The sequence below is a fragment of the Amphibalanus amphitrite genome, unplaced genomic scaffold (genome assembly GCF_019059575.1).
Source record: "Amphibalanus amphitrite isolate SeventyFive unplaced genomic scaffold, NRLGWU_Aamphi_draft 000108F_arrow, whole genome shotgun sequence".
NCBI classification, from domain to species: Eukaryota; Metazoa; Arthropoda; class Thecostraca; order Balanomorpha; family Balanidae; genus Amphibalanus; species Amphibalanus amphitrite.
In genome coordinates this window covers 32,708-58,325 of record NW_024881603.1, presented here as the reverse complement: position 1 = coordinate 58,325, position 25,618 = coordinate 32,708, and the positions used below count along the sequence as shown (strand labels likewise).

At 53.2% G+C, this 25,618-nt stretch overlaps 1 protein-coding gene across 2 annotated transcripts in view; it reads right to left on the bottom strand.

Annotated features, from left to right (window-relative positions):
• Positions 1 to 8,551: 8,551 nt before the first annotated feature.
• Positions 8,552 to 25,618, bottom strand: part of LOC122380867 — a 40,318-nt gene continuing 23,251 nt past the window's right edge. The window contains exons 3-7 of one of the 2 annotated variants that reach the window (XM_043364396.1): positions 14,225 to 15,179; positions 12,507 to 12,613; positions 11,328 to 11,378; positions 10,878 to 11,003; positions 8,552 to 10,309 (exon numbers count right to left, since the gene is read on the bottom strand). In XM_043364396.1, coding sequence (XP_043220331.1) covers positions 9,092 to 10,309; positions 10,878 to 11,003; positions 11,328 to 11,378; positions 12,507 to 12,613; positions 14,225 to 15,179 — 2,457 coding nt within the window. In that variant the 3' untranslated portion in view covers positions 8,552 to 9,091. The remainder of the gene's footprint in view (positions 10,310 to 10,877; positions 11,004 to 11,327; positions 11,379 to 12,506; positions 12,614 to 14,224; positions 15,180 to 25,618) is intronic. The other variant, XM_043364397.1, reaches the window with a different exon arrangement.

Here is a 25,618-nt window from a genome sequence, read left to right as displayed (position 1 = left end):
TGCTGTGACACGCGGCTGGGACGACATGACAGCGGACCGTACGCTGCAGGCGCAGGTCGATCATGTGGCTGAACGGGTGAACAGTGACGATCCGGCGCACGGCGTGTGGTGTGTCTCAGGTGACGCGGCCGTGGTGTGGACGGATGCCAGCTCGCTGGCCGCAGGCGTTGTTTTGGAGACCGCAGACGGTGGCCCTGTGGAGGATGCCTGCTGGCTGAGGCGTGAAGCTGCTGCTTCTACCCACATAAACATGGCTGAACTGGATGCTGCTGTGAAGAGTATCAACCTAGCCATCGCATGGGGGATGAGAACTGTTGAACTGCGAACTGACTCTGCCACAGTCCATCGATGGATTGACGACGCTCTGAGTGGGCGAGCTCGGCTCCGCACTAAGGCACACGGCGAGATGTTAATCCGGCGGCGTGTCGACCTTATTCGCCAGCTGGTGGAAGAAATGGGTCTCGTGCTGACAGTGACCCTGGTCAGGTCAGACGAAAATCGCGCAGACGCCCTGACACGGGTTCCGAAAGAGTGGCTGAGGCATGACGCATCAGGGCCCGCGGCAGTCGGCACGGCGGTGGCCGCCGACACGGGAGCGGCAGCCGGCACGGCGGTGGCCGCCGACACGGGAGCGGCAGTCGGCACGGCGGTGGCCGCCGACACGGGAGCGGCAGTCGGCACGGCGGTGGCCGCCGACACGGAAGCGGCAGTCGGCACGGCTGTGGCCGCCGACACGGGTGCGACCGCGGTGGTCGGCGCGGCGGTGGCCGCCGGCACAGAAGCGGCGGTGGCGACCGGGGCAACAGTGGACGCCTCTATTGCTCAGCTGCACGAGCGCGCCGGTCACCCAGGGATTCGCCGCACCTGGTATTTCGCCCGCCGTGACATCGCTCCTACCATTACTCGGTCTCAGGTGCGTGCTGTTGTGCATCACTGTGATGTCTGCCGCTCAATCGATCCGGCACCGGTCACCTGGCGTCACGGATCGCTGGAGGTACCGGAGACGTGGCAACGGCTGGCCATCGACGTCACCCACTACCAGCATCAGTCGTACCTGACAGTGATCGATTGCGGTCCGTCTCGTTTCGGTTTGTGGCGGCAGTTGCGTCGGCCGGACGCGGAAAATGTTGTGTCGCATCTGGAAGCGATATTATGCGAACGTGGAGCGCCATGCGAGATTCTATGTGATAATGACACTGTGTTTCGTGGACGACATTTTGCGGCGTTCGCGGCGAAATGGGGCGTGGTTTTGCGGTTCCGAGCAGCATACGAGCCGGGCGGTAACGGTATTGTTGAACGGCATCACCGGACAGTTAAGGTTATTGCCGCTCGAAAGCAATGCTCAATCCCAGAGGCCGTGCATCTTTACAATGTGTCGCCCCGCGACAGCGACAGCGCCAGTGATGCCCCCGTCGGTCGGATTTATCGCTACACAGTGCGCGACTGTGTCGGGTCAGCTGGTCGCCAGCTGCCGGTCGGTGACAGTGACGGTCAAGGGCGCAGCCAGGGAACGGACGGCCGTGGGAATGGCCGCGAGGGATCGGACGGCTCGGAGCCGGCGGCGCCGCGCGGGACGGGCGAGTTCGCCCCTGGTGACGCTGTGTGGGTCAGGCGCCGTGGCACGCGATGCACGGACGTGTCTGAACCTGGTGTCGTGTCCTCAGTAGTTTCTCCACAGGTAGTAGTAGTTGATGGCACCCCTCATCATGTTAGAAACCTGCGACACCGCACCGTCAACGTGAGCGATAACTGTTTGGTTGACGACACAGAGGGTGCCGAAAATGAGCTGCCACTTTTCGTATCCGCGCAGCCACATAATGCTGATTCTAGTCCTGGCCCCGTAGTGAGTGTCATGTCTGATGTCACGCCTCGCACTGAATGCACTCGTGCTAATGATGCTTCCAATGACGATGGACCAGGAGTCGTTGCACCACGAACCCTGCGGCGCACCGAGCGGGAGAGTCGCCCGGCACAGCGCTATGGAACACCGGTGTATTATTAGGTACTCGCCTTGTTATGTTGTGTCATGTTATGTGCATTTTTGTGTTGATTATGGATTTGTGATCTTGTAGATCAGGGGGGTGTGTAACTGTATCGGTCTGGCCCGGACCCGGGCTGGGTGGACGGGGCTGGGGTCGGACTCGGCCGACGCGGGCCCATGTGCCGGCCATGTGTCTCCCCGGCGGCGACACGCGGTGGACGGGAGCCGCGGGCCGCGGCAGTGTGAGGTCGGCGATAGCCCGTGGTGGGTGAGCGACCGTGTGGAAATACATACAGAAACTACAGTCACTCAAGGTCAGGTCACCAGCTTACTTCAAGTGACCTCACCTCATAAAAAGTTTCCAAATGTCTGCAAATTGTCATAGCTACACCAAGTGACCGATCGCTTTGAAACTTTCAGCGACTGATAAGAACATAAGAACAACAGTATGTACAAAATGTATACCTCGGGATTTCGGTATCGGTAACCTAAGGTCAGATCAATTTTGCGACCTCTCGATTATTAGTCTGCAACAGGAGAAAATTGAAAGTCGCCGCTTTTGGACCAACGTCATTCTAACCACTCTTTAACACTGAACTATAAGTAACTATAACACACTGAACACGAAACTGGCACCCGAAACCCCTGTTTATACCCTGAGGTCACCTGAGGTCACGAATGGTATCTAACAGTCTTTTTCGCAAATAACTTTTGATAGAGGTATGCTAGAGCGATGAATACGCCTTAGTTGTGCTCAGCTTGACGATACGGATCGACTGATATGCAACATGACCCTTTCCAGTCAGGCCATGACCTTGACCTAAGGTCAAATTTTAAAGTTGACCTTTCAGGGTCAAGTTATGGTTTGTTCGATGCGCTTTGACAAGAGGAACACGATGCTGATAAAAGTGAGCTCGTGAAGGGTTTGACTCAAAAGTAATTGCAGACAAACTGTTTCCGCAAAAATAGTCTATTTTGGCAGTTTTTGCTCCCTGTAGGCAACACCGTTGACATTAGGTCAAATCTGAGAAAGTTTTCAGGAAGAGCGTTAATAGGGCTATCAAACGCGCTTTTCCGGGTCGCTCTAGCTCTATTAGTTTCCTAGTTATGCGTTGGCTTGTTACAAATTGTCAACATTCGACATAAAAATCGGTGAAATTTGGCCTTCAATGACCTTTAGTGACATGCCCTTTGACCTGACCAAAAGGTGACTGAATTAATTTCGTCATTATTCTTATACTCTTTCACCCTCCACCCTCCAGCCCACCAGCAGAGCGTGGAACTCCAGCAACCCCAGCGGGACCGGGATGCCCGTCGGACGTTTTGGAATTTTGTCAAGCGACCAGCGTCATAACTGTATTGCTTTTCAATTCCATCGCCATTCGCGAGTCGCGACCACACCAAGCAATTGAAAAGGCACAAGTAGAATGTCACTACTGAGAAATGTCGTTTGGCACTGGGTTTGAGACCCAATGAGACATGTCCTACATACTAGCAGTGGCAGGTGATGATGAGTGATGGCTACTCTTTATTAATAAAACAATTAACCATGAATCATCAGTCATAGTCCCTTAGGATTGCGCAGGCTTGTTCCATGTCCCCTTTGTGACCAAAAAATTTTCAAAAGGCTATGATAGGTTGAACGCTAATGACGTCAGAGTGACGTCATTTCTGCCATTTTCGACCCAAAAAAAGGTTTCGCGAGAAGAGCTGTCAGGCCTACAGCCTTAGAGATACAGAAAAATGTTTCAGACATAAAAGGTGTAGAATTTAAAGGGCTACAAAACTGCTATCTCGGATTTTTCAAGTTGTGGGATTTTGACCCCAAAAATAAACAAAATAGATTGTTTGTTTATAATAGCCGAAAAATCCAAAAACAAATTTAAATTTCGAAAAAACCGGAAGATATGTGATAGTCCCTATCGCCTTCTATCTACATACCAAATTCGAGATCGATACCTCTTTTTTTTGGCCAAGTTATAGCGAAAAAACTGTTCAAAATTGATGACGTCAAATTTTCAAACTCATTTTTTAGCAATTCTAGACCTTGTAGCGCAAAACAAATACCACCATTAGACTCCCCGTGACAAGCTGCATCGAATCAATACCCATTTTATGCAAAAATATCAACTTTGAAATTCGACCTTTTTTGACAGGTCAGGTCTGACCTTGATCTGACCTCCACCAGAAATTAACCTAAACCGTACCTGATGGTCTTATAACCAACACCATTGAGTTGGAAATGAAAAACTGGCCATAAAACATGCATCGCACAACCTTAGTAAAGTTGGGTTCATGTGGTGACCCTTGGTGACCTTTGGTGACCTGACCTGTGACCTGACCTGGTATGACCAGTGACCTCTAATAGCAACATATGCACTAGACAACTGACGCCCTATCGCTGATTCTCGACAAAATGCGTTTTACTCGGTGTTATAGCGCTTTCCTTAGAAGCCTCGTGAACGGTGAAACATTTTATCTTTGACCTGACCTGTGACGTCATCGGTGACCCCGAGGTCAATGAAATTTGGTTTCTGTCAACAAATTTGACAGGGCTATCGAACGCCGTTTGAATTTTCCGGATCCGTCCAGTAGTTTCGGAGATACGAGGGGGGACAAAAAATGCCCCCCCCCCCGCGCGGAAGGTGGCCGGGAGGCCTGCCGGGTTAACATCTATCATACCTATACGAATTTGCGTCCAGTGCGGTTCACCCGCGGCCACCTCAGCAAAGAAACGACTCGCTTTCACACTAATCCCCACTGCCCACCGTTTGCCGACTGCTCTCACGACCATCCGCCTGGCACAGACCGTTTTTGGGTTTGTTTGTTTTGTTGGGTTAGGCCCTTTTGGTCCAATGAGACCATTTCAGAGCCGGGAGGATGATAGGATATAGAGGGAGACATTGGTCTGGGCAGGCACCCTAGTGAGTCGCCGGGGCTGAGCCCGTCCGAAGACAGGCCACCCAGCCCCAAGGCACTCACTGCACCCGGCTACGGGGTGCGCTCCCTCGGGAGCAGCGGTGCCGCTCCAAGGGAGCAGCCCGCATGAGATAAAGTTGCCTGTCCAGCCCGGAGGGAGGTTGCGGCGTGGAGGAGAAGGATTTCAGTATCCTGCGGATAGAAGCACGGAACGGTGTGTGTTTTTGGGGCGCCCCCTGTCCTTTCCTTGGTCTTGTGTTGTGACAATCATTCGAGCACAGAGCCGACGGTCGGCTGTCGACCACCAGCTCAGCAGTGCGACGGTCGTATGCAATGGGTATACGACCCGCATGGGGTATGCCTGCGGTATGTCGTATACATAGGTCGCTCGTTGCGGCGTGCGGTCCAGGGGCATGTCCGCTGCGCCAACTGCATCGAATCAATACCCATTTTATCCCCCCCCCCCCCCCGACCGGTGAGCGGTTAATATCATTCAAAGCGCTTACGCTGACTCAGGCGACAATAAGTGGTGCTATCTGAGCGTGACTTGGACTAGCGAGATTGTCTTGGCTGATATGATTCATACGCATGACATGGGGATATTTTTGGCACAAACATCAACTTTCTCGGATCATAAATCTTCCTGCGGCGCCCGAATCCTAATCTCAGATTTCTAACAAGGTGTCGTGGATAGCGCCGAGTTAGCATATTGGCACGGCGGTGGTCGGCGGCCGCGGCTCCTATCAGATCCGCCATCGACAGTGGCCGGGGGCGGGGACTGAGCGAGCGAGCGAGGCTGAGCGAGGCTGACTGGGGTCGGGGAGGCTGGCCGGGGCCGGGGGCGGGGACTGACCGGAGCTGGGGACTGACGGAGGTCGGGAGCTGGCTGTCCGAGGGACCGAGTCCGCGGCAGGCTGACTAAGCTGACTGGGGTCACGGCGCCGACCGGGATCAGGGAGGCTGACTAAGCTGACTGAGGTCAGGGCGCCGACCGGGATCAGGGAGGCTGACTAAGCTGACTGAGGTCAGGGCGCCGACCGGGATCAGGGAGGCTGACTAAGCTGACTGAGGTCAGGGCGCCGACCGGGGTCAGGGAGGCTGACTGAGCTGAGGTCAGGGCCCAGTTCATATAGAAAAGCCAGTCGGCAAGTGTCAATTTTCCAAAGTGCCACTTTTCAAAAGGACACTTTTTGGTAGCATGGCCGGTGTGTAAGAGTGGCTATATGAATCCGTCTGTCGAGTCCCCCGTTTCCGATAAGTGTCCCTTAGCAGCAAAGGGGCTCTATATGAACTGGGCCCTGGGGGCTGACCAAAGCTGACCGGGGCCGGGGGGACTAGCCGAGGCCCCCAGAGGCTGACCGGGGCCGGGGACCGAATAGTGGGCCGAGTGTGGAGGTGAGAATACCATACATTGATTGAGTCCAGAACTATTGCTGGATAAATGTTTGCCTTTGGGCAGAATCCATCTATTTTGGCGATCTTCGCTCTCTGTGGGCCAAACCGTTTACCTGGAATCAAACATGAGGACATTTTAGCGAAAATACTTCAAAAGAAACATCGTATGCGGTTTTCCCCGTTGCTGTAGCTCACGCTGTTGTTCACGATATGCGCGCTAGTTTGTGTAACACTGTCAAATGCGAGAAAACGCAGGGAAAAATTTACCTTTCGCTGCCTCCAGTGACTTTAGCTATAACCTAAGCAATAAATGATGTGTATGCTTCCGAAAGAACTTTGATAAAGACAGATATCGACTGCTTATTCTGCGTCTCTCCATTTATTTCATTTTTTCCTAAGGAAATCGGCCGAAGCTGGTTGAGCCCCACACCCGGGCGCGGGCGAAGATAAAGTCAGCTTCTCAATTATATTCATCCTGACACTGGATTTTTATTCTTGATTATTATGTATAACGCATCACGGCTGATGCGCATGCTTTTTCAGCTCATCTTTTACATCGAAATTGCCCTATCCTGCGCACGAAGTAATTTGATGGTGTGTATTGTTTTGGTGTTCGGTTTTGTGCCCTTTAATTAATTGTAATCCGTGAAAGTTTTCATCAGCTGACGCCCGATGGAATGTTTCTCAGCGGTGAGCTGACCCCGTCTGTTCCCCAAATTACCCCCATTAGTCCCGCCCCCAGCTGCGGTTCTCAGCCCGGCCTGGGTGGCCGTCTGTGGGCCCCCAGAGGTGGGTGCTGTGCCCGTGCCCGTGCAGTATGGAGGGGCGCGGAAGGGCGGACCTGCGGACGGCGAGCGCTCCCCCCCCCCCCGCCCACCCGGCCCGCGACAGGCTAATGACTCCATTACGACCTGGCCCGTGTCATTAGCTCGGCAAACACGGGCGGGGCGGACACTGAGACGGCCGGCCGTCAGCGCAGTGAACTGGGATCAGCGCAGTGAACTGAGCCGGCGGGATAGGGTCAGCGCAGTGAACCGAGTGCGTGCGATAGGGTCAGCTTAGCAGACTGTGTGACGCAGATAGCAGACTTCTCAGAAAGCAGACGTCTCAGAAGTCAGAAAGCAGACCTCTCAGATAGCAGACCTCTCAAAAAGCAGACCTCTCAGAAAGCAGACCTCTCAGACATGACATCGAGTGTCTCTGACAGGAGACCTTTGAGCCAGCAGACGCCAGACCGCGTGTCTCAGACAGCAGACCGTGTGTCTCAGACAGCGGACCTAGTGTCTCAGACTGCAGACAGTGAGCTCAGACAGCAGACAGAGTGTCTCAGACAGCAGGCCGCGCGTCTCAGACAGCAGGCCGCGTGTCTCAGACAGCAGACCGCGTGTCTCAGAGTGTTTCAAAGTGTCTCAGACAGTACTGACCCTGTCTCAGGGACAGTCAGTTGAAGTTCGTCAGGCCGGTTGTCAGGAGTAAGTAGTAACCGCAAGTGTCGGAGAGGCCGGCCGTAGAAAGTAAAAACCACCTCGACGGAGCCCGCGCAGTGGCCAGCCAGCATCTCCCCGTGTGCTTTTTATAGTTTGTTGCAGCCATGATAATGACTTGTGTAGTCCCTTACCGGTAACGAGTGTGACATCCTTCGGCTACAAATGCGAGCTCTAGTAATGTCTAGTGGTCAAGAGTCAGTAGATTCGCACGAAGGCCGTTCATTATAAGTTAAAAGCTGATAGATACGTATCTGTCATCTATGAGTGTTGTTTTAACGAAATTTTCTATCTTGATAGAATACATCACATTACAAGTGAAAAGGCGCGAGAGACATGGCATCAAGTGTCAACAAGCACATAAAAGATGAAAGAAGCATGTTGTGCGAGTGCATCCATGCATGTGTGATGATAACACTCTGCATTGCAAATGTGAATCGACAACACCAAAACCTTGAATATATTGACGTTTCCCTGGGTTTGGTTTCCGTACACAGTAAGTGGACAGCAGGTGGTAACGTTATCGCTGTGCCGGTCCGGCCGCACAGTTCTGAAATGTAGTCTCGTGTGTTGTGTGACGGCAGAGTTCCCTGTGAACCGATGACCGCGTCCTTTCCGTAGCTACCCATGGGCCGCGGCACAGCGAACAGTGACGGGATGGGTAATTGTAATCTGTTCGTGATGTCTGCTCACCGGTCGGTTTTGACGCGTGACTGCCGACACCATGAGATTTCCACTGGTCAGCACATCTCAATGAACAGATACCAACAGCTCATTAATTCGATAGTTTATTGCACGGGTGCCATGTCACACTGTCACAGACTGGCAAGTGTGATTCAGCAGGTACCGGCACATTTTCATCTTGGTTTATTTGGTACATTTTGTGCTCCAAAACAGCGGATAACTACTTAGAAGGTCACTCACATAAACCAGATATACCCATCCACTAACAATTGTCGCAAGACTATGGATGATGGACAGAGACAGCTCCATGTTATATGGCTCTCGGCAGGCAGAGTATGTGGGCAGACCCGCGCCCATGAGCAGGTCCCGGCCGCCCCTGACTGGAGCGGAGGGCCGGGACACCACGCCGGAGCACAGCTGATAAGTACACAGGCTCCTAACGAGCGGAGGGCCGCCACACCACACTGGAGCACACCGACCGCCAGCGGTGCTCCCACAACGGCCAGCACTCGCACATGGCCGTACCCTTATGCATTATGCAACAACAATAACGTTTTACGGCCGCCATTCTGCGCTCGCGGAATGGACGGACCACAAACAGCTTTAGCCGAAACGGCCCGGCGGTCCGCTAGACGGTCCTGTGGTGTCGGTCCTCAGGCGACGGCCCGCTGGGAATCCGCAGACCAAAACTGCGGAACGACGCGCTGCTGAGGAGATCATCGTATTCCGCCGGGCCGTCGGCGAGCCGCTCACTGCGGCCGGTGGTACTGCTAGTGACATCTGTCGGCGAGTTGTGGAACTGCTCTCGGCCGCCCCGCCGTCTGTGTCTGGGTGCCTCCTCGGGCGGGGTCTCCTCCTGTGCCACGGAGGGGATGGTGGTCCCCCAGTGGACGCTCCCGTCCCGCTCCTCCCTCTGCCCCGCTCGTCTCTCTGCCGCCGGCCCGGCGCGTGCGTCTGTGGGTGGGTGGACTCGGGTCTCTGGGCCGCCCGGCGCCGGCTGGACCACAGACCGGCGCGTGGACGGGGGTCGGTGGTCGGGGGACGGTCTCGGAGACACGCCGCCGGCCTGGAGCCGCCGGCCGGCGCCGGTCCGCGGCCGGCCGGCCTCAGCCAGGTGCCGAGCCACGCGCGCCGTCTGTGTCACAGGGCCCCGGGCCGGCTCCGTACCGGCGCTCCCGCCGGACGGGAAACTCCAGCCGCGCAGCTGCGCCCTGCTCAGGAAGCTGCGCGCCGCCCGCGGGCCGAACTGGAGCTCGCTGGTGGTGCGGCCGCCGCCGCCGCCGTAGCTGACCCGCACCACGAACGGCGGCGCGCCGGCGCCGGCTCCCGTGCTGGCATCAGCTCCGGCTCCGGCTCCGTCTCTGCCCTGTTTCACGGACGTTTCGCCGCGCTCGTGCCTTGCCGCAGTGACGGTACCTGGCCGCTCTTCTGGAGGCGCCGCAACGGCCGCCAAGTGTCGCTCAGGGCGGCGGTACGCCTCGGTTGAGCCGGACAGGGGCTGGCCAGCGAACGGAGACCGCCAGGTGACGCCGTTAGCTGGGGGACTGCGGTCGCCGCCAGAGGCGCTGCGGTCGCCACCGCTAGGGGCGCTGCGGTCACCACCGCTAGGAGCGCTGCGGTCGCCGCTAGGGGCGCTGCGATCGGCGGGGACCGGCACCCTATCTGTGGCTCTGTGCTGCGCCGTCCGTGGGGTGTTATGGAGGGCTCCGGGCCCACCGCGTGCCCCCGACGACCGATCAGGGTCGGTGACGTCATGGCTGATGACGTCAGAGTCGGTGACGTCAGAGTCCTCGTAGTCGTCCACCCAGTCGTGCTCGAACATGTGCTGCGACACCTGCCGACTCACCTGGAAATGAGGCAGGACCCATCAGGACCCAGCGTAATCAAGGCATGGCAGGTCACGGCTGATGGAATTGCCGAACTCAGCGCTCAGCAGTTATCAATCTGCATATTTTTGGAAGGAATGTTATGTTGTCCTCCCAAAACCTGGTCTCTCAAGGGTGATTCCCAGCGAGCATCTCGGCCCACTCAGCCCCACAGCCTTTAGGCTTTAATATAACTAAATTGAGCAATGGATGCTGAGTGCTGGCTGCAGTTATATCGAAAAGGTGCCTATGTGTCGAATGCAGGAATGAATAGGACGACTATCAGCCAATGTTTTTCTGAGTTCGGTCACTATCGGTAGGTCTGACCGCTGAGTGACCCCTGGTCGGCGGCCCTACTGTGAGCGTGGAGTGGATCTGGGCAGCGGCCCTACCCTGACCGTGGAGCTGGTCGGCGCCCCTACCCTGAACGTGGAGCTGGTCGGCGCCCGGCGCCCCTACCCTGAACGTGGAGCTGGTCGGCGGCCCTACCCTGAACGTGGAGCTGGGCGGCGGCCCTACCCTGAACGTGGAGCTGGTCGGCGCCCCTACCCTGAACGTGGAGGTGGTCGGCGCCCCTACCCTGAACGTGGAGCTGGGCAGCGGCAGGCCGTCCGAGCACTCCGTGTTGAACCACCAGTCACAGGTGGCCAGCGGCTGGCTGAACACGGTACCGTTCTGGAACACAGCCGGCAGCCCGTCAGACGGTCAGCCGTGAGCCGGCTGCATACCCAGCCGTCAGACTAGCCTCCCGAACCGTGATATAGTCAGCAGCTTAATTGCTCATGATTTTAAATATAGTCTACAGCTCGCTACAATTCTCATAATCAGGAGCCTCTTTTAGATACCAGGCAGTAGACATATTGTTATCTAATTAAACTTGAATGTTACGTTTGCATTTTTCCGTTCAAAATATGCTGAACGTGCATAAGAACTGTATTTGCTCGACGCCATTTTTTCAGCCAATTGCTGTCCGTTCTGAGAAGTTGACCGGTCACTTACCGGGCAGATGAAGGAGCTCTTTTGGAACGTCCCGTGACACACGTGGTATACCTGGAAACGTAACGTCACGGTCGTCAGTTGAGTCACAGAGCGTCACAGAGCGTCACAGACGTCAACTGATTGGCATACGCACACTGTATCACATGGTGACACCGGGTGTCACATTGCATCACAGGGTGATACCGGGTGTCACACTGTCGCTGTGTCTGACAGTGTGTTACATTGTGACTGTGTCACAGTGTGTCACATTGTGACTGTGACTTGTGACATTGTGATAGTGGGCGCCACATACGCCACGGTCACACGGAGTCACGAGGGCTCGTCACACGGGTCCCGGTGAATTCGGATCCTTCAGAGCTGGACAGCCCAGTCCGGTCGCTGCAGTGACGAGCACACAGTAAGAGCCCCAGGGAGAAACAGATGAGGCGTTCAACAATGACCGGCCTCTTTTGTCGGGGACCACGCGACTTTTCCGTCCAGAACTGTTCGTGACCTCCATTTGGACGGCCCGGGTCGGCGGTGATTGGTACAAATGATGATCGATTGGGACGGCAGCAGTGACAAGCAGCGCACGTTTTCTTTGTGGTGCTCTTAGTTGCGATTTCAAACTGCAGTGCTGTGGATGTGGAAAGTCCGTTTCCATAAATGGCTTGCCTCACACTTTTTGCCTATAATTCTTTTTTGGAAAAATAAGCCAGAGCAATTACATTTTTAGAGACATTGCCCGTTTTAGCACAGGACTCATGCATATATGCATACAATGGACAATAATTACCATACATAGCACGTCAATCAAAGCAACCATAATCCATACGAACATATGCATGTTTGCTACACTCATTCATGTCGACAACCTCAGCGAGGTCCTACCGGAACACAGCTGGCAGTGGCCCCAGCAGTGAGATCCCGCTCGCCAGCCCGCCAAGCTCAGCCACAGCCTAGCCCACCCAGCCCAACCAGCCCAGCCCAGCCGCAGCCCAGCCACAGCCAGCCCAGCCCACCCCAGCCCAGCCCAGCCGCAGCTCAGCCAGCCCATTCAGCCCAGCCGAGTCAAGCACAGCCGCAGCTCAGCTACAGCCTAGCCCACCCCAGCCCAGCCTAGCCGCAGCTCAGCCCAGCCCAGCCCAGCCCAGCCGCAGCCCAGCCCAGCCCACTTAGCCCAGCTGAGCCCCCACTCACCTGACACCTGGCCAAGACGTCCGAGAAGTAGCCCTGGGGCCGGCCGGCGCACGAGAAGTCCGTCTCGGGGATCTCGGCCAGGATCGGGTAGTCGTCTCCGGGCACACCTGTAGCGACAATGGCGGACGGTGATCAGAGGGAGGGGACGAGCGCTGCACGGCGGGTGCTGCCGACAGAGGGCGGGGCTAAACAACAAACCACAGATATAAACCGGTAACAGGCCACAGTGATGATCAATTTCGCAGGTTCAGGTTTTAAATTTACCTGCCATTTTTCCTGCGTGGCCTACAAGCCAATCGTGTGTGTATCTACACTGGTGTTCAAATATCTCATAAAGATTGTGCAGACCTTATGCGTAAATTTCGTATCAACTGATATTTCGCAAATAACTCTTTTTATTTTTTATTTTTATTTTTGTTTGAGGATTTCGTCAAGCAAAAACTTACGATCGGTAACGGTGTTATTCGTCATTATATAACACTTTAAGGATCAATTTAATACAAAAGAAATTTGATATAAAATGGAGGATATGATTTAAATGACATATTAGCTGTTTTTTGGACTCTTTTTTTGTCAAATTGCAAATCAGCCGTTCGCATTATAATCAGAGGTTTGTAGAAATGAAATGACGTGTTCGGAGCAGCTCGTCATTCACAACAAATACAGTTACTGGCAAAATACATCCTCGAGAGTCGAGACTCGAAAACTTACGACTAAATTAGATGTGCGATGACGTAAGGCCAATAAATGAAGCAACGTCATTTCAGACCTTACTATTTCCGTTTTATTCCATTTAACATGTACCAACCTACACTTCATCGCCAAATTATTCCGTACCGTCCATCAGCCGCGGTCACAAGAGTCAGTCCTAGGGCGGAGCGCCCACCTACTCGCAATGGGTGATTTAGAATGGAGAAAATTAAACGGCCAATCATATGCCAGTGGTTCCCGGAGCATAGCATATGGCTCCAGATGGCCGACTGCCGAAGAAACAGTAACATCTGTCCGTGGAATCTGTGTCATAATACACCACCCGGGCCCATTGTCAAACCATCCATTTAGCTGCGCTTAAACTGGCCGAGTCTGTGTGTGGCGCAGGGGTCCGTCGACCGCTGACCGTCCGCCACGTGCACTACATTCCCAGCGGCTAATTACGGCCCGGAGACCAGGAGCGGCTCATATTTCACCGCCGGACCCGGTCAGCGGGACGAAATTCAGCGCCGCCGCCGCTGCCGCCCCACCGGACTGGCCATCGTTCAGCTCGTGGTTGTTCGTAGAAGGACATTGATACCATTCAGCAAGGATCATAAAGGCTCATACAAATTGAAATACGAACATCGAGTTAGAAGAACGCGATGAAAAAAAAACGAATGCAAGCCACTTGAAGTTTTTTTTTTTTGCTGAGTTAGGGCTCTTTCGGTCTATTGAATGAGTCGAATGGCCTTGGAATGAAAGGATAATGGGGACGTCAGGCTGCCTCGGTCATCACCGACTAGTGTACCTAATGGGGACGTCAGGCTGCCTCGGTCATCACCGACTAGTGTACCGCTGCGGCTGATTTCGTGCCCCTTAATTCAGCCGCTCAAACTGCACTACCTGGTTGTCTGAACATAGGGTGATTATAATCAGTCCGGTGGGGTGTGTGATGGACGGGATGGATTGATTCTGAACATACAAAGGACGGGTGGCGGGCGCGTCTGAAGCCGCTCTCCACTGACCTGGTACCACGTCCTTCAGCCATTCGAGTCCCTCCTCGTAGTGGTCCTTCTGGTCCCAGCTGGGTCCCGAGTCCCAGTCTCGGTCCCAGCTGGGTCCCGAGTCCTGTGTCCGCTCCCGGCTGGGTCCGGAGCTCCGGTCCCACTCCCGCTCTGCAGAGTGACCTGGAGCCGCCCCTGGACGGGGTGGACCGTATCCCGCCGAGGACACTCCGAGAGGGTCGGTTTGCGCCGGCCCGAAGGTGGTCAACTTGGCCCGGGCGCGCCGCCCGCCCGACCCCTCTGGTCGGTAGGTGGTGACCTCTGGCGTCCTCGGGCGGTAGGTGGTGACCTCTGGTGACCTCGGGCGGTAGGTGGTGACCTCCGGCGCCCTCGGGCGGTAGCTGGTGACCTCTGGCGCCCTCGGGCGGTAGCTGGTGACCTGTGGAAGCCCAGGCCGGTAGGTGGTCGCTGCCGGTGACCCCCAGTGGTCGGCGGGACCGGCTGCCTGGTGCGCCCCGCCGGTGTGATGTCCGCCCGGGGACGGCGCCGTCCCGCTCGGAGTGTCCGTGTCCTCCCGGTACCCCGCCGACCACTGGTGGGTCGACTGGGCCTCTGGCCGACTCGACCCAGAGGAGACGCGCCGCCGGCCGTCCGAGTGCCTCTCCAGGGTGGAGTAGCTCCGCCGGCTGGAGGTATCGGCCGCTATCCCCGGGTAGGAGGAGAGCCGCGCGGCCAGGCCGCCGCCCCGGGCCCTCTGCCGGTGCCCCCGGTGCCGTGACCTCTGTGACCGGGCCCGGTGCGGGTCACCGGACTGCGACCGGCGGCGGGCCCGCAGCTGAGCGAGCAGGGAGCGCCGCGCCGCGTCCGGGGTCTGCTCGAGCACCGCCCTCCAGACGTCCGGGCTGGAGCCGGCGGCCAGCCGGACCAGCTGGTCGGCCGCCACCGGCACCGTGATCTCCAGACGCACCGGCGACACCTGCAGACACGGCCAGAGGTCAGTGACAGAGACCGGCAGACACGGCCAGAGGTTAGTGACAGAGACCGGCAGACACGGCCAGAGGTCAGTGACAGAGACCGGCAGACACGGCCAGAGGTCAGTGACAGAGACCGGCAGACACGGCCAGAGGTCAGTGACAGAGACCGGCAGACACGGCCAGAGGTCAGTGACAGAGACCGGCAGACACGGCCAGAGGTCAGTGACAGAGACCGGCAGACACAGCCAGAGGTCAGTGATAGAGACCGGCAGACACGGCCAGAGGTCAGTGACAGACACCTGCAGACACGGCCAGAGGTCAGTGATAGAGACCGGCAGACACGGCCAGAGGTCAGTGACAGAGACCGGCAGACACGGCCAGAGGTCAGTGATATAGAGACCGGCAGACACGGCCAGAGGTCAGTGACAGAGACCGGCAGACACGGCCAGAGGTCACTGATAGAGACCGGCAGACACGGCCAGAGGTCAGTGACAGACACCTGCAGACACGGCCAGAGGTCAGTGACAGAGACCGGCAGACACGGCCAGAGGTCAGTGACCGAGACCGGCAGACACGGCCAGAGGTCAGTGACAGAGACCGGCAGACACGGCCAGAGGTCAGTGACAGACACCTGCAGACACGGCCAGAGGTCAGTGATAGAGACCGGCAGACACGGCCAGAGGTCAGTGACAGAGACCGGCAGACACGGCCAGAGGTCAGTGATATAGAGACCGGCAGACACGGCCAGAGGTCAGTGACAGAGACCGGCAGACACGGCCAGAGGTCACTGATAGAGACCGGCAGACACGGCCAGAGGTCAGTGACAGACACCTGCAGACACGGCCAGAGGTCAGTGACAGAGACCGGCAGACACGGCCAGAGGTCAGTGACCGAGACCGGCAGACACGGCCAGAGGTCAGTGACAGAGACCGGCAGACACGGCCAGAGGTCAGTGACAGACACCTGCAGACACGGCCAGAGGTCAGTGACAGAGACCGGCAGACACGGCCAGAGGTCAGGGTCGGACCTGGCAGGGCACGGTTCGTCGGAAAGTGATTTTGTCCACACAAAAATGAAATATACCATTCGATAGCTGACGGTGAGCTGATTTCAGAAATGTGATTTTTATCAAAATCGTTCAATGACCTTTTTCAAAAATTGCGTTTTGTAAAAATGCAAAGTTTTTTCCTTTTTTTCTCCGTGGGTTCTTAAAAGGGAGAGCATGTTTTGTCGGGTTATGCCGAAGGTCGAATGCCGTAAGAACAACATCTGTAAAAAAAAATATGCGTAAATGTGCATAGACGTGTGCAGAAGCCAGCAATAAGCTTCCGTAACGCAACTCGGCGTCACGATGGACCAAAGTCCAACATCCAGAAACGTGGAATCACCCTTATCGACTCGCACACCGCGTGCCCCGGCCCGACGGTAGGCTACGGAAGTGACGTACGTTCGGCTGTCGCTCCTCTACGCAATTGATATAATTGCTGGTTTAACGACTCATTTCGCTAGCTAAGCTATTCAGAATGACTCTGAAGAAAATTCATTGTTCAGTTGGTTTTGCAACACACTTTTATTTGCATTTGTTGATACCTGTTTTGCTCAATCCAGCTGGTCTCCATGCCTGAAGAGGGAAAGTTGGCTGATCTGAGCTGTCAGAGGCTGTACCCCACCTGCGCACGGGAAGAAAAAATGGGATGTTGGGAGCTAACTCACTTCATCGCTCTCCAAGTCATCCTAATGCGGTCAGTGAGCCCAACGAAGAATCATTTTGCGATAAATTGATGCTTTCTGGAAACAAGCATGGCGAGCTTGAAAATTAAGCAAGTGCAAACAATTCGCTTCATGGCAAGTCACTGTACTGCCACATTCTTTATCAAAGAAGTCATACATTCTGTCATTTCTCATTACGAATGGGACAAACCGACGATATTTTTTTCTGAAACGTACATTACATGATGCTCATATTTTCTGCGTGTTAGCCATGGGTCAGGATATAATACATGTTCGTTTGCTTAAAGGTAGTGTGCCAGCTTTCCTGGACCGTATGGAGTTAATGCCCCAGATAAGGAGAACCGGATTTTTAGAACTTATCCATACCTTCAAAACTCATGGAAACGTCTTAAATTCTTCAAATTTTGAGTACCCCAGTGCGAAATTCGCCCCGACGGGTTGTCGGTCGTACCCCAACCACATTTCACACCACTATGAACGATAAATGCACACACTGAAATCGCTATTACCAATAGGCTCATCCAATCAAGTTTCGATAAACCCGTTCATCATCATCTCCTGCGGTTTCGAACACGCCTGTTAGGTGGTGCGGTAGACCGCGCCCAAAGCCAGGGCCCCGGTAACGTGAGGTAGCCGAGTCGGGGCAGCGTGCGCTGACCCAAGTCGGGGCCGCGCGTCCTCCCGGTGTCATGTGATAGCCCGGGGCTGCCCCGGGATGCGGTAGACCGCGCCCAAAGCCGCGGCCCCGGCTTGGGTCAGCGCACGCTGCCCCGACTTGGCTACCTCACGTTACCGGGGCCCTGGCTTTGGGCGCGGCTTCTGCTCATACTTTGTGGTGCGGTGGTGGTGCGTCGGGCCGCGCGCTCTGACTTCGGCCAAGAAAAATGCGTCAGCTGATCATTGTCATTTCTGCCACTTTCATGTGGTGAGATGGGGTCATAACTTTAGAGACGGCTGTTTCATATCAATTATTTTACATAAAATATTTATGAAAATATTATTTATAATTTATGGTTTGAAAATAATATTTCAAACCATAAATTAATGTTCCACAGCCAAATTAAAGAAACAATACCAGTACAGGCTTACAGTTTAAATTCGACATTGTGTTGTCTACGATTAGACAGCTGATAACTCATTCCCGTACGTCGTAACTCTATAATGACCTTTGCTTATTGTCACATGTGCGCCGCATTCGCGATTGTTGCCGACGCCTGTTTGTAGGTCAGCCCACTACAGTTGTTATATTAGGTCGTTCAATAAGTAACGAACAATCGGTCATAACTTCTTTATTTCTTTATTTAACACTTTCAAACTTTCACAGATCATAGATCAAATGTTTCTGAACGTAGCCTTTGCCTCAAACCAGTCGCCGCCCGCCTGCACACACTTCTCCCAGCGTTCCGGCCAACGTCGGAATTCCGCCCGAAAAAAAAAAACGCGTTTTCCGTCTTTTTCACCCAGTTCTTGACAGCGCACCTGACTTCAGCGTCGGTCTCGAAGTGTTCACCACGGAGGCCATCCTTCAGGGGACCAGAGGTGAAAATCTGAAGGAGCCAGGTTCGGACTGTAGGGCGGCTGGGGCATGATATTCAGCCCTGTCTCGCGATCTCCTCGCGTGTGGCGTGAGACATGTGCGGACGAGCGTTGTCATGGTGTCATCCTGGTGGGCTTTCTTGAACCTGGGCGGACTATGGACAGCGGGCCGCTACATCACAGTCCTGCAGGAGACTGAGAAAAGCAATCATGAAGAAGAGGCGCGGCTCGGATGTCAACAACATCACCATACACCATGACAACATCCGACCGCACTTGTCTCACGCCACGCGCGAGGAGATCGCGTGACAGGGCTGAATATCATGCCCCAGCCGCCCTACAGTCCGGACCTGGCTCCTTCAGATTTTCACCTCTTTGGTCCCCTGAAGGATGGCCTCCATGGTGAACACTTCGAGACCGACGCTGAAGTCATGTGCGCTGTCATGAACTGGGTGAAAAAGACGGAAAACGCGTTTTTCCGGGCGGAATTCCGGCGTTGGCCGGAACGCTGGGAGAAGTGTGTGCAGGCGGGCGGCGGCTGGTTTGAGACATAGGCTGCATTCAGAAATGTCTGATCTATAATCTGTGAAAGTTTGAAAGTGTTAAATAAAGAAATAAAGAAGTTATGACCGATTGTTCGTTACTTATTGAACGACCTAATACATATCGAAAAACCGATAAACTTTTAGGCGAAAAAGGCACTATTTTAGGCCCTTTTTTGCGATATTATTCGTCGGTGCGCCGACGTAGTGACGGAACAGCTTTAGTGCTGGTCGTATTTTCATGTTAATTTTGGATGTGTTAGATAAAATGGCATATGCCAAATGTTTTGCCATATTGCCGAAGTACATGGGTGAACCGTACTTGACATAAATATTGAAGAAATAAGCTAAAACAGGTGCTTAAATATTTGGAGAACCTCGACGAGCAGTGGCAAGCTTGCGACTTGATTGGCGCGGGTTCTGATAAATCGCACTCACAAGACTATTCCCAGACAAGATACTATTGACAATATGATAAATGAAGCTTTTTCTACTATGGGCCGCGGAATGAAAACAAGTGAGTGAGAAATATTCGCTAAATCACGATCAGAACTGTGCATGTTTTGTCTTAAATCGGTTCCGAATTCGCGGCCTTGACCGCCTTGACATAGCACGTGATTCTGTCGAGACACGCACCTCCCCGGGAGGATGCCGAACGTGTGAGGCGACACTAGCGCCATCTTTTGACGAATCTTTCGTTATAAAGACTTGTACGGCTAATATTGGATACCACATTTTGAAGCATCTGGTTGCAAAGAATCGTAAGATGATTGGCGGAAAGGTTTTCACGTACGCACTGCTCGCTGCTGTGGCTGTGTGCGCACTATGTAAGATCGAAGATACCGTGCAGTACACGCCATGGTGCCGCTGCCGAGTGGCAGGACAGTACACTGTACTTCTGCCTCGCCCAATACCCAGCAGACGAGGACAGAAATACATGGGCACAAAACTGTACATCACCCTCTTGCTCATACTACTAGCAGGTGATGTGGAAACAAACCCTGGCCCAAGTACCACATGCTCATTGTGTGACACAGCATTTGAAAGCCGGCTGCTACGATCGAGACTTGTGACAGATTCCATTATCAAATGCGAAGTAGTGACATGCTTCAGATACGCGCATCTCCAATGCATGGAAGAGGAGAGAAACCCACAAGCCGGATGGACATGTAACGAACATTCAATCGGCGATCGACAGTTTCAGTCAGAGAGGTCCGCCCTCGTCGTTACCAGTGCCGGCGCCTCGGGTCGAGTGCCCCTAACAGGACTGGAACGGTGCCCGTCAGCGCAGCCCGCCGCCACCGCGGCCGTCGCCCTTGGAGAACAGTGCCCGCCAGCGCAGTCCGCCGCCAACGCGGCCATCGCCTCGGGAGAGCAGCGCCCGCCAGCGTGTTCCGCTGCGGCTACCACCGCTGCTGCCCTTGGAAAGCATAGCCCGCCATCGCGGTCCGCCGCCACCGCGGCCGTCGCCCTTGGTGTGCAGTGCCCGCCAGCGCGGTCCGCCGCTACTGCCCTTGGAGAGCAGTGCCCGCCAGCACAGTCCGCCGCCACCGCGGCCGTCGCCTCGGGAGAACAGGGTCCGCCAGTGCGGTCCACCGCCCCTGCCGCCGCTGCTACAGAGCAGTGCCCGCCAGCGCAGGTTGCCGCCGTCGACACCTCAGGCCGAGTGACCCCAGCAGGACTGGAGCAGTGCCCGCAAGCACGGTCGGCCGCCGCCTGGGATCGGCATACTCACACAAAGCCGGAGGCTATACCTGGCCCCTCTTTCATATCGGTCAGTCTCATGGATGTTATGGAAGGCCTTAGGCTGACTCAGCTCAAAGTGGATAAAATTTCTGATGAACTAGGTGAGGTGAAAAATTTGCTTCACGTTCTGCTGTGTCAACAACCACAAACACCTGCCATTTCAGTGGAGAGTGATCCACCAGTGAGTGATAGGCGTGATGATTACATAAGGCAGGATAACCCAAAACGTAATGAAAATGTGCGCTCTCAACGTCCAAGTGACACAGGATTACTGGTCGTAGGTGACTCTAATGTCCGCCGTCTTAAGCTATGCAACACTCGAGCCAACATATCGTTTCGATCAATCCCTGGCGCTGCAACTGAGCATGTTGAACGTGTGGTTCAGGCGTCAACAGAAACCGTTGCTCCTAACGTAGTTCTCGACGTAGGTACAAATGACCTGACGCGTAACGGGTCGGAGCAGATAGTCTCGAATTTGGTGAAACTAGCACAACAGACAAAGAAAAGATCAGGAGTCAGACAAGTATACATCTGCAGCGTAACGCCTAGTAAGATATCGGTTCATTTGTATGCAGCAGGGCTGAGAGCGTAAACAACAGGCTTCATTCCCTCTGTCCCAAGCTAGCTGGCATAGAGTTCCTAGACTTGCGTCAGTGTCTTGACAGATGTCCATTTACCGGCCTCGTAAGGGATGGTGTTCATTATAACAAAGCAGGTGCTACACAAGTTCTGAACACCATAATGGACTCAGTCGGCAGTTTTTTAGCATAAATGAATGCAATAGTCCGAATGTTGAAGATTCAACATTCTTTAGCGCGAGTACCGAAAATGTGACCGGTCAAGCAAGCAATAAGAAATGTAAACATAGGCAAGCTAATAGAACAAATAGGGACTTGTCATTTGTACTCCTAAATTGCAGGAGTATAAGATCTGAAAACAAAGCAAGGGAGTTTAAATTGTTTGTACGAGAACACGACCCTGATGTCATTATGGGTACCGAGTCATGGCTAACAAACGACATAAGTGATGCGGAGATATTCCCACATAACTATGTAACATACCGAAAAGACCGTTGTGACAGGACTGGGGGAAGAGTTTTTATATGTATCAGAGAAAGTATAACTATGTAGTTACAGGGAGGATTGGAATAATACCGATGAATGTGAGGCGATTTGGTGTAGGGTCATTGATAAGGGAAAGAAACATTATATCATAGGGTGTCTTTATGACCCACCTAGTGACTGTGAACTTCGGCTATCCGAATTCTTGTCTGTTCTCGAGCAAAAAGCACTATCCACAAATTCCAGAATCATTGTCGGTGGTGATTTTAATCTTCCAGATATAGATTGGACCAACGTGATCAGCTCGACTGGTGGAAGATACCGCAACAAAAACGATATTCTAGTAAATGTTGTGAATAGTTATGGATTGGAGCAGATGGTTAAGGTACCAACCAGGGTAACTGAACACGCTAGCAACATTCTGGACATAATTATAACTAACGTTCCTCAACTAGTTAACAACCTTCACACATGTTTGGGCATTAGTGACCATTTAGCTGTGATATTCCAAACCCAGGATGTAGCACGACAACCAAAAGTAAAACGAAAGATAAAACAATATAATAGAGCCAATTTTGAAGATATAAATCAGCGTCTTTATCAATCTTTCATACAATTTCGTGAAGAAGCACTTTCACGGACCGTTGATGAAAACTGGATTATGTTCAAAGAGGCGATAAGTAATGTAGAAAGTAACATACCTACCCGTGCCTTTACCATTAACGGAGATCCTCCGTGGTACAGTCTAAGACTTAAACGTCTCGAAGACAAACAGAGACGGTTTCATCGAGAAGCAAAATTTTACAAATCTGCTGTTTCTCTGCAAAGGTATAGAGAAATTCGGGCGGTTGTAAAACAGGCATACAAAGGAGCAGAGTCCAATTACAAAAGTAGGCTTGGGTCGCTCTTGAAAGAAGACAATAGACATTTTTGGAAGCATGTTAAAGCAAAAAGGACTAAAAAAAACGGGCATTACCTCTATTGTATCCGAGAGTGGGAACATTGTCCACAACCCGGAGGATATAGCAAATATTCTTAACAATCAATACAAAGGGATATTTTGTGAGGAAGATGATACAGATACATCATTGAGCGATTGCACTCGCACGTCGGAGGTTATGCCGCCGGTTCTTATCAGTTATCATGGCATCGTAGGCCTCTTACAAAATATTAAGGTCCACAAAGCGTGTGGCCCTGATGGCATTAGCGGGGCTATTCTAAAACATTGCGCAAAAGTGGTCGCAATGTACCTCAAAATGATTTTCGAACAGTCTCTTGATATGAAAGACATTCCTCACGATTGGCGTCAAGCCACAGTGCACCCAGCTTTCAAAGGGGGCAGTACCAAACAACCTGTAAATTATCGTCCAATTTCGCTCACATGTATATGTTGTAAAATGATGGAGCGTATTTTAGTTTCCCATATTGTGATGCACCTAGATGATTTTGACCTATTCTCTGATAGTCAGCATGGATTCAGAAGACATCTTTCTTGTGAGTCACAACTGTTACTGCTTTATCAGGATATTATGTCATCCATTGACAAGAAAAAGAGTGTTGATTTGGCATTCATTGACTTCAGTAAGGCGTTTGATAGGGTTCCACATAAACATCTCTTAACTAAACTAAAAATGTATAATTTAGATACTAACGTTCTTGGCTGGATTGAAGCCTTCTTATGTAATAGAACGCAGAGAGTTCTGGTTAATAATTGTTATTCTGATGTGATTAGAGTTACGTCCGGTGTCCCACAAGGGAGTGTATTGGGTCCAATATTATTTCTTTTATATATTAACGATCTTCCGGATATGGTTAATTGTCAGATAAAATTATATGCAGATGATGTTGTTCTTTACACAGACAACTTAAGCAATGAAGAATGTAGTTTTTCGTTACAGGCAAATATAAATAGATTATCTTAATGGTGTTCCAAATGGAAAATGTATATTAATGTTGAAAAGTGTGCTATCATGAGAATGACAAAGCAAAAACTTGCTGCAATGCCTAGATACTATTTGAATGGATAAAAGTTCAGGTTGTCAATGAGTTCAAATATTTAGGTGTGCATATTTCGAATAAATGTAACTGGCAAAATCATGTACAACATGTCACTGGTGTAATGTCCTAAGCAGCCAGTTATGTTGACCGCATCCTGACAGTGTTCTCTCTTTCAGGATGCGTTGGCCAATACATTGACAGACTGATCTAGTACTTTACATTGGCGACGAGGTGGCCTCAAGATGGCTACTGGTGTTGATGCCGCCCTGGCCAAGGCCGGCAGAGTCTGTGACCTCGGCACAGACCCAAGTCAGTTCCTCGACAGGTTTGAAGAGTGGTATGAGGAGCACAAGCTGCTTGCTGATTCAATCAGTGGCATCACAGAGGACCAGAAGCTGAACCTGCTCCTGCTCTGGGGCGGACGAGAGTTCAGGAAGTTCGCTAAGGGCGCGGGGGTGGTGCATGAAGATGGTGATGAGACTCCCAAAGACAGTCTGAAGACAGCGCACTTAAAAATCAGAGCCAGCTGTGCACAACATGTAAACCTCACCATGGCTATGTATAAGCTAATGCATGTGAAACAAGGCACCAAGAGTGTCACTGAATTCGCGCAAGAAGTTGACTCACTAGCTCAGAAGTGTCAACTGGATACGGTGAGTTACACGTTAGCTAGAGCAAAAAAGGACGCCTACATCTATGGCACTTCTGATGAGAAGTTGAGGCAGGAAGCCCTGGCAAAGGACATGGACTATTCCACCCTGCTACGGACTGCAACCAGTTACGAGCAGTCACGTCGGTCCTCAGGTGTGATCAAGTCAGAAGAGCCAGTAAGACAAGTTGTCAGCGAAGAGGAGGTTGAAGCACTGGTGGCCCGAATGATGTCTGGAAAGCAACCGGGCAAGTACAGCAATAGGGCACCAACAGCTACACCTGGGACCAAGGGCAGCGCTACGAGGATATCGTCCAAGTGTCCCAACTGCCCCGCGCACTACAGACCTCATGGACTGGGGAAGTGCCCCGCCAACGGCAAAACGTGTGTGGTGTGTAAGAAAAAGAACCACTTCGCCGGCTCCTCCAACTGCCCTGGTGCCAACAGTGGGGTCCGTCGAGTCGCATATGAGTACGACGGGGAGGAGGTTGGAAGAGTAGTGGTAGTGGGACACGTGCAAGCCGAGGCCAGCAATCAGGTACCTGTTCAGGTGAATGGTGTGACACTCACCTTCTATGTGGACTCTGGCTGTAGTAGGACTCTTCTTCCCCGCCACCTATTCGACACAAGCATGGGGTGCCTTGAAAAGACGTCCATCCGGTTCCGGCCCTATGGCACCAACGAGCATCTGCAGGTTCGCGGTCAATTCCACACCACACTACGCAGCAGGGGTGGCGCAGCGGTCGACACGACGGTCTATGTTGTTGAGGGACATCAGGTCGAACCGTTGCTCGGAGACCGTGATGCAAAGCACCTCGGCATCCTCCAGATCCGGCAAGACGGAGGGACGGCAAGGCAGAGAGCAAAGAGTCCCAGTTCTTCACGAGAGCCAAGTTTCACCGCCACGACCACCAGCGAAGGACCAGACCATCTCCCTGACGGTGAGAAGGAGAGGTGCGAACAAGTGGCGGGGATCACCAGCTCCCTGCGAGAGGCGGGGGTCACCGTAGCGACAGCCAGCGCGGTACCAGAAGAAGTCCCAGAAGATGAAAAGAAGAGAGTCGAACAACTCCTCGCCAGACATCAGCCAGTCTTCGAAGGAGTGGGGCTTCTGCGGGGACCACCAGCACGCTTCCACGTGGACAACACGGTCACTCCGGTCTCCGCACCTTACCGAG